The sequence below is a fragment of the Hylobates moloch genome, unplaced genomic scaffold (genome assembly GCF_009828535.3).
Source record: "Hylobates moloch isolate HMO894 unplaced genomic scaffold, HMol_V3 SCAFFOLD_18, whole genome shotgun sequence".
In the NCBI taxonomy this organism is placed as follows: Eukaryota; Metazoa; Chordata; class Mammalia; order Primates; family Hylobatidae; genus Hylobates; species Hylobates moloch.
The window spans coordinates 79,777,763-79,791,466 of record NW_026652293.1 but is presented as its reverse complement, the minus strand read 5'-3'; the positions used below and the strand labels follow the sequence as shown (position 1 = coordinate 79,791,466).

At 49.3% G+C, this 13,704-nt stretch overlaps 1 protein-coding gene across 4 annotated transcripts in view; it reads left to right on the top strand.

Moving 5' to 3' along the window:
* Positions 1-10,839, top strand: part of ZNF496 (zinc finger protein 496) — a 37,903-nt gene extending 27,064 nt beyond the window's left edge. For all 4 annotated transcript variants that reach the window (XM_058430471.1, XM_032136467.2, XM_058430470.1 and 1 more), the window contains one exon: positions 4,948-10,839. In XM_058430471.1, the coding sequence (XP_058286454.1) occupies positions 4,948-5,705 (758 nt within the window). In that variant the 3' untranslated portion in view covers positions 5,706-10,839. The remainder of the gene's footprint in view (positions 1-4,947) is intronic.
* Positions 10,840-13,704: the final 2,865 nt, after the last annotated feature.

The window sequence follows — 13,704 nt, the reverse complement described above, 5'->3', positions numbered from 1 at the left end:
AAGCCCTGGTCCCCATCTCCACTGGGCTCAATTCCCCTGAAACCCTGGGCAGTTTCACTTCTCTGCCTTAAATGTTTGATTTGTAAAACAGAAATAATAGTTAAAGCTGCCTTATAGAGTTATTGCCAAGGAGTAAATGGTTTAATGCATATATTGGCAGTTAGACCAATAGCTTTTTTCTTTTTTTTCAGATGGAGTCTAGCTCTGTCACCCAGGTTAAAGTACAGTGGCGCGATCTTGGCTTACTGCAACCTCTGCCTCCCGTGTTCCAGCAATTTTCCTGCCTCAGCCTCCCGAGTAGCTGGGATTACAGGCACCCACCAACACACCCAGCTAATTTTTGTATTTTTGTAGAGACAGGGTTTCACCATGTTGGCCAGGCTGGTCTCAAACTCCTGACCTCAAGTGATCCACCCACCTCGGCCTCCCAAAGTGCTGGGGTTATAGGTGTGAGCAACTGCGCCTGGCCTAATAACTCTTTTCTGTCTTCGCTAACATTATCCTGACAGCTGATTCAGGGACAACCCCCCCCCCGCCCCCACCCACCATCATCATACGCACACAAGTACGTGTATACACACACACACACACACACACACACACACACACACACACACATCCTTTTGCTCTTAGTGCTGAGTTGGGAACTCCTTGGTGTTGCTTACCTTCTGGTATTTTGGGCAGACTTCTAGCAGTCTCATCTGCTTTCTCTCTTCAAGGAATTTTCTTCATATTGTTGTGTTGATAGCACATAATGGGACTATCCTTGATTTATTTCCCCTTTTATAGAAATTACGTATCAAAGTTTGGTCATTTTAGCTGATTTGAGGTGATGTTGTCTGCTATGTGCTATATTACTGTTAGGGCTTTCATAACAAGTACCACAGACTAGGTGGCCTAAACAACAGAATTTTATTTTCTCACTATTGTGGAGGCAACTAATAGAAGATCAAGGTGTCAGCAGAGCTGGTTTCTTCTGAGGCCTCTCTCCTTGGCTTGGAGATGGCCACCGCCTTGCTGTGTACTCACGTGGTCTTACTTCTGTGTTTGTCAGTGTCCTGATCTTCTCTCATAAGGACACCAGTCATATTGGACTGTGGAGCCCACCCACCCATATGTCCTCATGTTAACTTAATTACATCTTGAAAGAGCCTATCTTCACATACAGTCACATTCTGAGGTCCTTAGTGGTTAGAACTTCAACATGAAATTTTGGGACAACACAATTCATCCCCCATAAGACCTCACCCTCAGGACCTTCAAAATTCATGTCTCTCCCACAAGCAAAATCCATTCACCTCATCCCAACAGCCCCCAAATTCTCAACCTATTTCAGCATCAAATGTAAGTCCAAAATCTCATCTAAATATCAACGTCTCAATCGGGTGTGGGTTAGACTTGAAGTATGATTCATCCTGAGGCAAAATCCTCTCTAGCTATGAACTGTGAAACCAGATGTTTTCTGCTTCCAAAATACAACTGTGAGAAAAGCATAGCCTAGACCATTCTCATTCCAAATAGAGAAATCCAAGAGAAGAAAGGGTAATGTCCCAAGCAAGTCTTAAATCTAGCAGGTCAGGGCTAGGTGTGGTGGCTCGTGCCTATAATGCCAGCACTTTGGGAGGCCGAGGCAGGTAGATCACTTGAGGTCAGGAGTTCGAGACCACCCTGGCCAACATGGGGAAGCCCTCTCTCTACTAAAAATACAAAAATTAGCCAGACGTGTTGGCACACACCTGTAATCCCAGTTACTTGGGAGGCTGAGGCAGGAGAATTGCTTGAACCCAGGAGGCAGAGGTTGCAGTGAGCCAAGATCATGCCATTTGCACTCCAGCCTGGGCAGCAAGAGCGAGACTCCATCTCAAAAAAAAAAAAAAAAATCTAGCAGGTCATTTCCATGGGATTTTAAGGCTCAGCAATAACCTTTGGCTCAGTTCTCTGTTCTCCAGGCCCAGCAGGCTACTGGCCCTGCTCTTTGGAACTCAGAAGGAAATGACTTCATCTCCTGAGCCTGTACCCTCTGGTCCGATGATGACAGTGGCAGTCCTGTAACCTCTGAGCCACCTTTGGAGTCATTCTTCCCTTTTCTTGAAGGATAGTACATATTCATAGCCAGATAGATCTATTGGCCAGTTTGTAGAATCCCGGAAGTTCTAGCCTTCTTTTATTTCATCCCATCTCTCTTCCTTTCAGTTCCAGCTGGCAGTGTTTCTGCTGGTATATAATACTCAGAAACCCTGCCCTCCATGCAGTTCACAGGGTTGCAGGCCGTCAGACAAGGGTGCCCTCCATAGACCTTCCTGGATAACCGCATCTCTGTTCCTGGCATCTCTTGAGATGGTTGATTGGATCCATGAATCATACCCAGAATCTCTTTAACAAATGATGAGCCAGCCACACTCTTGGTGTCTCTCCAGTGCATGTTTTCTTGTTTTTTGCAGTATAGAGAGACAGAATTTTCCAAATCTTGAAGTCATGGTTCCTTTTTGGTGTAACAATTCCTTCTTCAGTTTATCTCTCTCATCTCACGTTTCACTATAAGCAGCAAAAAACTAGTCTTTGCCTTTGACACTTTGCTTAGATATCTCCTCGCTCAGTATCCAGGTTCATCACTTACAATTTCTGTCTCCACAGAACAGTTGAATATGGTTTGGCCAAATTCTTTGCCACTTTATAATTGGAGGATCTCTTTTTCTCCAATTTCCTATAATGTCCATATTTCTACCAGCCACCTCCTCAAGGCTTTTTAAACATGCATTTCAAAACTCTCCTAGCCTCTACCCATGACCTAGTTCTAAAATCACTTCAACAGTTTTTGGTCTTTGTTTTAGCTGCACCCTACTTCCTGGTGCCAAAGTCTATGTTAGTCTACTGTGGCTACCGTAACAAGGTACCACAGGCTGGGTGACTTAAACAACAGAAACTTATTTTCTCACAATTCCAGAAGCAACAAGTCCAGAATCAAGGCTTCAGCAGAGCTGGTGTCTTCCGAGGCCTTTCTCCTTGCCTTAGAGACGGCTCACATCTTGCTATGTCCTCACAGGGTCCTTCTCTCTGTTGAAGTCTGCCTCCAGTCTCCTCCTCCTAGAAGGACACCATTGATTTTGGATTGGCCCCACCATCTGACTTCATTTTGACTGAATTACTTCTTGAAAGACCCTGTCTCCAAGTAATCACATTCTGAGGCCCTGTGGGTTAGGACTTCATCGTGTAAATTTTCAGGGGGACACAGTTTCGCCCATAACATGCACTGTCTGCTCTCATAATTCCGTCTCCTCACCCAGTTAACAAGTAAGAGATCTTAGCGGTCCACCTTGTCACTTTGTTTTCTTCTTCCACCCAAGTCCATTAACAGAAGTCAACTGCTGATCAAGTACCTTGTCATCGGCAGCCTGGTAAAAGTTACACCTTGCTCTTGTCACCACCCCGTGAGGTCCACAAAGTACATCACACACATGACCTCACCTGCCCCACCAGCAACTTAGAGTGACGGGCTGCCACTGTCATGCTCACCTTGTAGACGAGGTGACCCAAGCTCAGAGAAGCTGAGGTTCCTGCAGCTGGAAAACCAAGAGTCGAGATGAGCCTCACACACAGCCTCTGGGCAGGCACAGTGGCTCACACCTGTAATCCCAGCGCTTTGGGAGGCTGAGGCAGGTGGATCACCTGAGATGGGTGGATCGCTTGAGCCCAGGAGTTTGAGACCAGCCTGGGCAATATAGTGCGACCCCATCTCTACAAAAAATTACACACACACACACACACAATCTCTGTCTTCATCTGATGATTTCCCTCCTATACTACATGGGTTCTTGGCAGACTCAGTACCCACTCCCAGACTCATGTTCCCCCGACCCCCTTGTGACTGAGGGACAAATGCCCCCTCCGCTTCCACCATTGCCTTTCATCTCTCTGCTCTCCATAGCCTCTGTGTCTTCCTGCCCTGCTTCTGTTTGTCCAGCTTCTCCTGTCCTGAGCTGCTCTGACCTGTCAGGGCTCTCCTCCCCATAGCCATGAAGCTCAGACTAACCATGTTCCTTCTCTTATCTGGGAGGGCCTGGTTCACTCCCCCTAAGTTCTAGATTTGAGTTCTGCATTTCACAGCAGTGAGGAAACAGGCCACCTGTATGATAGGCTCTGCTCCATAAGCCAGGACCTCAGGCCGGCCTCTGCACTGCCCACCCAGCCCCTCCCCGGTTCCACCTTCCCAACATCACAGACTCAGGATGCAAGAAGTCCAGAGCAGCTTTATCCATCACCACCTGTGGCCTCAGAAATGCGGCGCTACCGGGAGCCAGGGAGCTGTGGGGGACCCAGGACTCTGGGCAGCCTGGGACTGTTGAGCAGCCCAGCAAGGCTGAGTAGCATTTCAGCCCTCCTTCCTGGCACAGATCACCTTAGTGTATGTGTAAACATGGCAACCAACAGGTCATCGGGTTGCGTCCAGGAGCAAATAGGAATGTGCATGTCAAGTCTAGCACAGTCCCTGGAGCAGGCAGGTGCCCAGCACATGGTATGTGTAGGGTGTAGAGTCTTCGTCTCCCGAGTCCTTTCACTATCCTGATAGAGCTTTCCCCCACGCCTCGTGATCTGTAAATGGTCAAGGCTTTACACACATAAATACAGACTCCTAGAGCTTGGGGGGATGGGGTGGTCTGCGTGGGTAGAGAACGAAAGGGTTGGGGGTGGAGATAAGGGAAAGTGGCTGGGAAGAGGGAGAGCAAGGTGCCCAGCGTGCTCTGGACGCAGCGTGGCCCATGCTGAAGATTTCTTCCTGTGAGGCTACACCAGTGGCCCCTGCAGGGCTGGCCAGGCCGCCTCGGTCACCGAGGAACATTGTAAAAATATGGGTTTGTCAACTCCAAGCTGAGTCTTCCTCTGCCGCGGTCATAGGGGCTGGGATGTGGCCTGTGCAGCACCGCTGACCTGCGTGTTGCCTTCCTGTAGCTGGCGGCAACCCGCGATCTCTAGAGAACAGCCTGGACGAAGAAGTGACCATCGAGATCGTTCTGTCCAGCTCTGGGGACGAGGACTCCCAGCACGGTCCGTACTGCACAGAAGAGCTGGGGAGCCCCACAGAGAAGCAGCGCAGCCTCCCCGCCTCCCACCGGAGCAGCGCCGAGGGTGGGGGCGAGGTGCAGACCTCCAAGAAGTCCTATGTGTGTCCGAACTGTGGGAAAATCTTCCGCTGGAGGGTCAACTTCATCCGGCACCTGCGGAGCCGCAGGGAGCAGGAGAAGCCGCACGAGTGCTCGGTGTGCGGGGAGCTGTTCAGTGACAGCGAGGACCTGGATGGGCACCTAGAGAGCCACGAGGCCCAGAAGCCTTACCGGTGTGGTGCCTGCGGGAAGAGTTTCCGCCTCAACTCCCACCTGCTCTCCCACCGGCGGATACACCTGCAGCCGGACAGACTCCAGCCGGTGGAGAAGAGACAGCAGGAGGCATCCGAGGACGCCGACAAGGGTCCCAAAGAGCCGCTGGAAAACGGCAAGGCCAAACTGAGCTTCCAGTGCTGTGACTGTGGGAAGGCCTTCCAGCGGCACGACCACCTGGCTCGGCACCGCAGCCACTTCCACCTGAAGGACAAAGCCCGGCCCTTCCAGTGCCGGTACTGCGTCAAGAGCTTCACGCAGAACTATGACCTCCTCCGCCACGAGCGCCTGCACATGAAGCGCCGTTCCAAGCAGGCTCTGAACTCCTACTGAGTCTCCCCGCCTGGGGCGGCCTCACCCTGGCTGGTGCTGCCCCCTCACCTTGGTACTGATCAGCGCCTCCACCCAGGACGCACCTTCCCCAGCATAGAGAGCACACCTCCCTCCTGTCCTTGCTCTCAGGTAGCGTTCCGGTGGTGCCATGGGAGCACTCTCCCTCCCCCAGGTAATGGAAGAGTGGCCAAGTGAGTGTTCTCTTTCAGCTGTGCCAAAAAACGGGGGAATGTGCCACCACCAGGTTGGACATGCCAGGTGTTCTGCGTCTTAGACACCCTTGACCCATGCTCCCCAAGCTCGGGGAGTAAAACTGGGCTATCCCCCGTCAGGGCGGCACCCTGGTCACCAGCCAAACCTCAGTATACTCCCTCCCTTCCTTCCCTGTCTGAACGCTAGGATCTGCTCCCGAAGCTCCAGGGTGCCTGCACTTCCACTGAGAAGCTGCTGGCGGGTACTGGACTGGAGGAAAGAAGAAGGCAGGGTGGGACTGATGGGCTCAGTGGGGAGCAGGGCCAGCCACACTGAGACAGACATGTCATGTCTGAGCCCCAGGTTCGTGGCCGTCAGGCAGGAGCACCCCGCAGATCCAAGATGATCAGGCAGCCCTTTTGGGCTGGCATCTGTGGCAGGGGTCTGCAGAGCTCCTTCTTGAGGTTTGGAAACAGTCATCATACCTGTTGATTTTCCTGGGGGCCAGTTACTAGGGATCTGGAGCTCACCAAAAACAAAGCTTACATTTTAATTTGTGTTGCACACCCACCCCATAATGTCTTTATACCCCAAAGATCCTTGGTAAATGCTTGTGGGTTGGAAGCTGAGTTGTCATCGTTTAAAAGGCACTTAAGTCCCTTCTTCCAATCTGTCCTGTCTAGGAATGTGGAGCTCTGCCTCCAGTGAGGGGTTCTCCTGTCTGGGTGAGCCAAGCTCCAGAACAGAACCTTCCCCGACATCACACTTTATATATACATTAGCTTGGGGTGCTGGTGTGTCCATTTTCTAGGTCTGTTGTAACGAAGTACCAAACACTGGCTGGCGTAGATCAACAGGAGTGTATTCCCTGACAGTTCCGGGAGCTGCATGTCCAAGATCAGGGTGTCCTCAGAGTTGGTGCCTTCCGAGAGCTGTGAGGGAGAAGCGGCTTCGTGCCTTTGCTGGCAGTTGCCATTCCTTGGTGTGTGGAAGCGTCACCCAGTCTCTGCCTTCATCTCCACCTGGCACTCTTGGTGTGTGCGTGTCTGTCTCCAAACCTCCCTTTGTTTAAGGACACCAGTCATATCGGATTAGAGCCCATCCCACCGCCTCCAGTATAACCTCATCTGTATCCGCAGCAACTGTTTACCAATAAGGTCACATTCTGAGGTACTAGAGGTTGGAACTTCAACATTGGAATTTGAAAGGGACAGCATTCAGCCCACAACTCCAGATAAATGTGAGGTATGCTGTCATTCCTAATTTACAGATGAGTCAGTACAAACTTGAGTGAGCTTGCTCACAATTCCATCAAAGGCAGGGTTCAGACCCAAGTTTCAGCATTCAGGGCAGGTGTCCTCTGCATGGAAGAATCTTACTCAATAGCCCTAAATGCTGACCAATTCCCCTCCCTCCCTGATGGGGGCTGGGCAGGCCAGCTGGAGCTGTGTCTCCTGCTGGGATTCTGGACTGACAGTGACAGTAGGTAGTGAAACCTCGAGCAATTTAAAACATGGTGTTGTTCCTGGAAGACTGGTTATGTTGGCTAGGGTCAGCAAGAGAGGGCATCAAGGCGGTAGTCTAGCAGTGACTTAAACTGCAAGTCAAACCAGATGGGTATTTTGTATTATTCATGTATCACACCCTACCAACAGACAGTAAGCCAGGCAAGGCTCCTGGTGCTCCTTGTCACTCACGTAATTTTCACATCAAGAAAACTCTGGGCTGGGCGCAGTGGCTCACACCTGTAATCCCAGCACTTCGGGAAACCGAGGTGGGTGGATCGCCTAGCTCGGTGACACCAGCCTGGGCCACATGGCAAAACCCCGTCTCTACCAAAAATACAAAAAATTAGCTGGGTGTGGTGTTGCACATTTGCGGTCCCAGCTACTCTGGAGGCTGAGGTGGGAGGATTGCTTGAGTCTGGGAGGCAGAAGTTGCAGTAAGCCGAGATTGCGCCACTGCACAAGCTAAGTGACAGAATGAGACTCTCAAAAATAATTAAAAAGCCTCTGCCCCAACCTCGTTAAAAGATTTTATAACCACAACTACTGTTTCTGTGTAGATGCATCTGCATGCCCAGGAGCAGTAAATGCAATAAAATCATTTGGTTATACTTTGAACACAAAATAAACGGTTGAGGCTTTTACTTTCTAAATAGTTTGTCTCTTGTATCAACATATCTGGAAAAGGGAGAAATCCAATTTTTAAGGCCAAGGGAGGGGAAAATTGCAAGCAGAAGCCGGGCTCTCTGTGCACGTTTACCCCACCTACCTGTGTGCTCCTGCCTGTTCTGAGGATTCTCTCCGTCGCTCTGAGGGCTTGGGAAGGTTATTTGCCTTCCTGCTTCAGACGTCTGACTCAGAGAAGAACACTGTTCTGCTTACCAGAGTGTTTCTGTGTAAAACACATCATGAAGGAGAAAGCGACAGAGGGAATGTGAGGGGACTAGAAGCCACAGGGAGGCTGTCTCGAGTCGCCGCCACCGATCCAGAGCCAACCAGGGCACCTCGGGAAATGGAAGGCCACATGGCCTCTGGATTTGGAAATCCTCCTGGGTAATGTACCTGGAAGCCAGGTTGATGCCATGCAGTAGGAGCAGCAGGGGGAACCTGCCAACCCTCCAGCCCAACACCCTTCACCACAGTGGTGGAGGAGGCTGCACCCAGGAGATCTGTGTCTCCCTTTTGGCCACTGATACCTTTGGCCTTATCTGACAACAGCTACCCCTCAGTCCTTCCCTCCCACCCCAGGGGCTGGGCAGCTGGCTGGAGCTTTGTGTCCATCTTGCTCTGGAGGTTGAGACCCCCATCTGAGCAGCATCCTCCCTCTTCATTCCTCTGATCCCTTGGCATTGCCACAAACCCACAGGTGCATAATAAACACTTGCTGAGTCAATATTCCTGTTAGGCTTTTCATTTTCATTTAAAAAATAAAATGTGTCTGGGCGTGGCGGCTCTTTCCTGTAATCCGAACACTTTGGGAGGCCGAGGCAGAAGGATTGCTTGAGGTCAGGAGTTTGAGACCAGCCTGAGCAACATAGTGAGACCCCATCTCTAAGAAAAAAATAGAACAATTAGCCTGCTGTGGTGGCACATGCCTGTAGCTATTTTGGGGGCTGAGGTGGGGGAAGATCCCTTGAACCAGAAGGCAGAGGTTGCTGTGAACGGTGGAAGTTGCTATGAACGGTGGAGCGCCACTGCACTCAAGCTTGGGTGACAGAGCAAGACTTTATCTCAAAAAACAAACAAAAAGTAAAATGTGAAGCACAGCCAAAAGATGTTTTCTAAGACCTGTAGGCTTTAGATAGTTCTGGTCACCTGATCTGGCCCCTCCCCAAAAGAAAGAAGAAGAAATAACTGTGTTTCTTACACTGGGGGTAGATTGTACTCGTGGTCACACCACAGCTTTAAGCCAACCTTAATCGTTTTCCTGTTTTCTCTGTCTCCCCAACTGTTGCCTCAGCTAGAAGAAGAAACAAATAAAAAAGATGAGGCCATTGGTAGGAGGGTCCCTGTCAGTCCTAAATCATACTGTGGCACAAAGGAAAGAGGCCAGCGTTGAAGCCTGTGGAGATCTTGTCCAAGTCACTCTTCTCCTGTGAGATGGTTTCCCTTCCTCTGCCAAAAGCAGAGTTTGGACCAGACACAAGTACTTCTGCTTGCAGAGTTATGTAGACGATTCAGCGATGATTATAGCACTTCAGCAATTCCATCAAATAAGCCCACTTTTTTTTTTTTTTTTTCCTAAAGACGGGCTCTCACTATTTTGCCTAGGCTGGTCTCAGACTCCTGAGCTTCTCCCACCATGGCCTCCCAAAGTGCTGGGATTATAAGTGTGAGCCACCACACCCAACCTCCAGACACACTTAATATTAGCAACAAACACTGATACTGTTTGGTCTTAAAAGTGATAGTCAGTGCCCACTACTAGTCCATGCAACAAGGCTAGAGGTTAGAAAACTTGCTTAGTGCAGACTGGCCACAGGAAAGGGAGTGTTGAGGGGACCACTGGAAGACCAGGTACCTCCAGCAGCCCAGACCCATATATAGGGCAGCCGATAGAGTGCCAGTGGCCCAGCATCTGGAGGATGGTTAGTAGCGATCATGAGCTCATCAAGGGCAAAGCCCAGGGGGTCCATCTGTACCTGTTTTGCCCATCAGATACCAGTTGGGAACTTTATCTTCTCTTGAAACCATATCCTATAACCAGGTCACCATGATTAATGTGCATATAATCACCAAAGTACAGAGAAGCCATAGAAATTCCCTGTGAGAAGATGCAAAACTCAAAGTGTGGGAAAGCAGAGTCCTCAGGAATACACAGAAGTGGGAGGAACTAAGGACATACCTCACACATCTTGGCCATAGCCAAGAATATCACAGGCAGGCCAACAACTGTGTGACAAAGGGCTGTCTTCTAATCACACAACCAAATGGCGGGAGAACCACCCTTTTTCCATCACCGACTTTAAAAAAAAAATGGTATGGTTGTGTCTATCCTGCCCCATTATATTGGTCTTGCTACACCTTGTCAAAATAGGAATAGGTTGGATATCTGCTATTTTGTACCTTTTTACGTGATGATCAGTCAGGTATAGCCACAAGAGAAGATGGAGGAGAGTCTTAGGAAAAGACGAAGTTTATTCTACTCGCAGGTCCTAGAGACAGGAGGCACAGCAGGCCAGGCTGTTTTTCCCACATGGGAAAGACACCAGGTGTCAGGAAGCAGAAGACAGGAGCAAGGAGAAGGTTTGGGCCACCGTCTTTATTGGGGTTTCCTTGGAGAGAGTCAAAGCAGGGCAAGGTGAATGGTTTAGGATTGGTTAGTTTGAATAATTTCTGTGGGCTTTGGGTTACAGGGATGGTTCCTAACTGCCTGGCACCAGGCTCTGGGATGCGTAAGACAGAGGAATGTTGCCTCCTGGGGTGTCGTGTCAGATATTGGAGGTATGGGTCCGAATGGGTTAGTTTGCGTATCAAAGGCATGCTCCTTGCTGGACAAGGATTCACTGGCACATAAACCTCAGATAAGGGGGCCTAAGGACTAAACTCTAACTGATATTGTCTTAAATTTCCTCCTGAGGGGCCTGGAGGAAGTTGTTCCCAAGAGCCAGACCTAACATTCTTTTCTGCTGACCCCAAATTTTAAACAAAGCTTCTCTTCTGTAACCTATTGCAAATCAGAAAATCTGTGAATTCTACCTATGACCTGTAAGCCTCTGCTTCAAGGTATCCTGTCCTTTTGAGGCTGAACCGATGAGTAATTTCAATGTATTGATTTACAATTTTGCTTGTAATTTCTGCTTTCCTAAAATTTACCCCTGCCTTTATTTTTCTCCTTTCTTTTCTTTTTCTTTTTCTTTTTTTTTTTTTTTCTTTTTTTAATGACTAGTCAGATGCATTAGTGAGAATCGGGGGAAGAGTAGAACAAGGTGTTTGATGTGTAACTGACTGTGAACAATCGTGATAACTCATTACCTCTGCACCAGCCGCCCTGCCTTTAAAAACCCTTTCTTGCAAGCCACTGTGGACATCAGATATTAAGTGTGAGCTGCCTCATTCTCCTTGCTTGGCATCCTGCAAATAAACACCTGGCTTTATCCTGCCACAAACCTCAGGGTGGGTGTTTGTCCTTATTGCACTGGACAAGTGCATCCCAGTTAGATTAAATAATGGCCAGGTGTGCAGTGGTGGGGCTCGAAGATGGTAAGTACAGACTTGCATTATAGTTGAGAAGAAGAGGACAGATGATATCCAATACATTCCTTTCTCACCGCTTTCTCCACGGTTACTCACCAAGGGCAGAGACCTCTGTCTGTGTCTGCTTACATCATCCAGCTTGCGGTCTAAGACAACATGCTGCTGCAAAATGAGAGCTTGGTATGTGTTGGAAAGAGCTGCACCCCATCACTTCTGCCCTCCCAAAAGAAACATAACTCCCATCCAAGCAGGTGCTTGGAAACCAGTATGTTCCGGTGCTGGGGAGAGCTGCCACTGCCCAGACACCAGTCTCTGGCATCAACTAGGTATCCTGCAAACACTCTTCCTCTGGCATCAACTAGATATCCCGCAAACACTCTTCCTCTGGCATCAACTAGGTATCCTGCAAACACTTTTCCTCTGGCATCAACTAGGTATCCTGCAAACAGTCTTTCCAAATACGGTCACATTCACAGGTCCCAGGGAAAGATCCTCATGGAGGCCCCATTCAAACCACTACAGTTCTTTTAAGGGAAGATTTAAATCTCAAGACCAGTTAGGTAATCAATAGTGTTCTATGACTCCAGGAAACTAAAGCTGCCCTCCAGGTTCTGGTTTCTACAGGAAAGTGATACTCCCTCAGGAAATAGTTATCCTCAGGTAACCAACTCAAGTTCAGCTGCTCACAAGAAGCCAGGTGTGGTCAAAGGAGAGCAGCTTTACTGATGAAATGCTAGCAGATGGGAAACGCCAAGGCCTTAAAGGAACCATTTCCAAAGTTTGGGCTGAGGACAGGGGCTTAAAAAAGGGAAGCCTGATGTGAAAGCATGCCGGAGTTGTGCAGGTGCAGGGGCTGTGTCTTGCCCTGATGCCTGTCTTGAGTTATGGTCCACCTGGAGCGCAGGCTGGCACCATCTTCACAGTGGCCACGGCCATGTAACTGAGCAGCTTGGCAGCTAAGCCTCAAACCACGTTTTAAAACTTTTTTTTTCCTTTCTCCTTTCCTCCTTGAACCGTCTAGTCTCAAGCTATAATAACTTCATTATTTATTTATTTATTTATTATTTTTGAGACAGAGTCTTGCCCTGTGCCCCAGGCTGGAGTGCAGTGGCATGATCTGGGCTCACTGCAGCCTCCGCCTCCTGGGTTCAAGCAATTCTCATACCTCAGACTCCCGGGTAGCTGGGATTACAGGCATGTGCCAGCATGCCCAGCTAATTTTTGTAGTTTTTAATAGAGATGGGGTTTCACCATGTTGGCCAGGCTAGTCTCGAACTCCTAATCTCAGGGGACCCGCCTGCCTCAGCCTTCCAAAGTGCTGAGATTACAGGCGTGAGCCACAATGCTTGGCCAACATGTTATTTTTTTTTTTGAGACGGAGTCTCGCTCTGTCACCCAGGCTGGAGTGCAGTGGCGCGATCTCGGCTCACTGCAAGCTCCGCCTCCCGGGTTCACGCCATTCTCCTGCCTCAGCCTCTCCGAGTAGCTGAGACTACAGGCGCCCGCCACCGCGCCCGGCTAATTTTTTGTATTTTTAGTAGAGACGGGGTTTCACCGTGGTCTCGATCTCCTGAGCTCGTGATCCGCCCGCCTCGGCCTCCCAAAGTGCTGGGATTACAAGCGTGAGCCACCGCACCCGGCCCAACATGTTATTATTTTGACTTATTTCCACAAGCAGCGAGCAGCCAGAGCCTTTTTTTGCTGGTTACAATCGGGCTATAGATTATCCATCTTGAGGCAATCTGTAAGTGGGGGAGAATTTCACAGCTGGACCTGCAGGCCTGGTGTGTTTTTAATCAACCCCTGGAATTTCCTAACAAGCATATGGTTAGATAAAGGTGCTTGGAGTAAGGAAGTGTGCAGTGGAAAAGGGAAGGGACTGCAGTTTCAAAGTACATTTCAAGGCTATATTTTAAGACTAAGGAAAAAAAGGTTTTTACAGTTTGTTTCAAGGTTGTATCTTGAGACTGGAAAGAAAGGAGGAAAGAAATAAGTTTTAAAATGCATTTTGAAACTCAGCTACTCACATTTAGTCAAGAATCTAGAGTGTTACTGGGTGTGGTGGCTCATGCCTGTAATCCCAGCACTTTGGGAGGCTGAGGCGG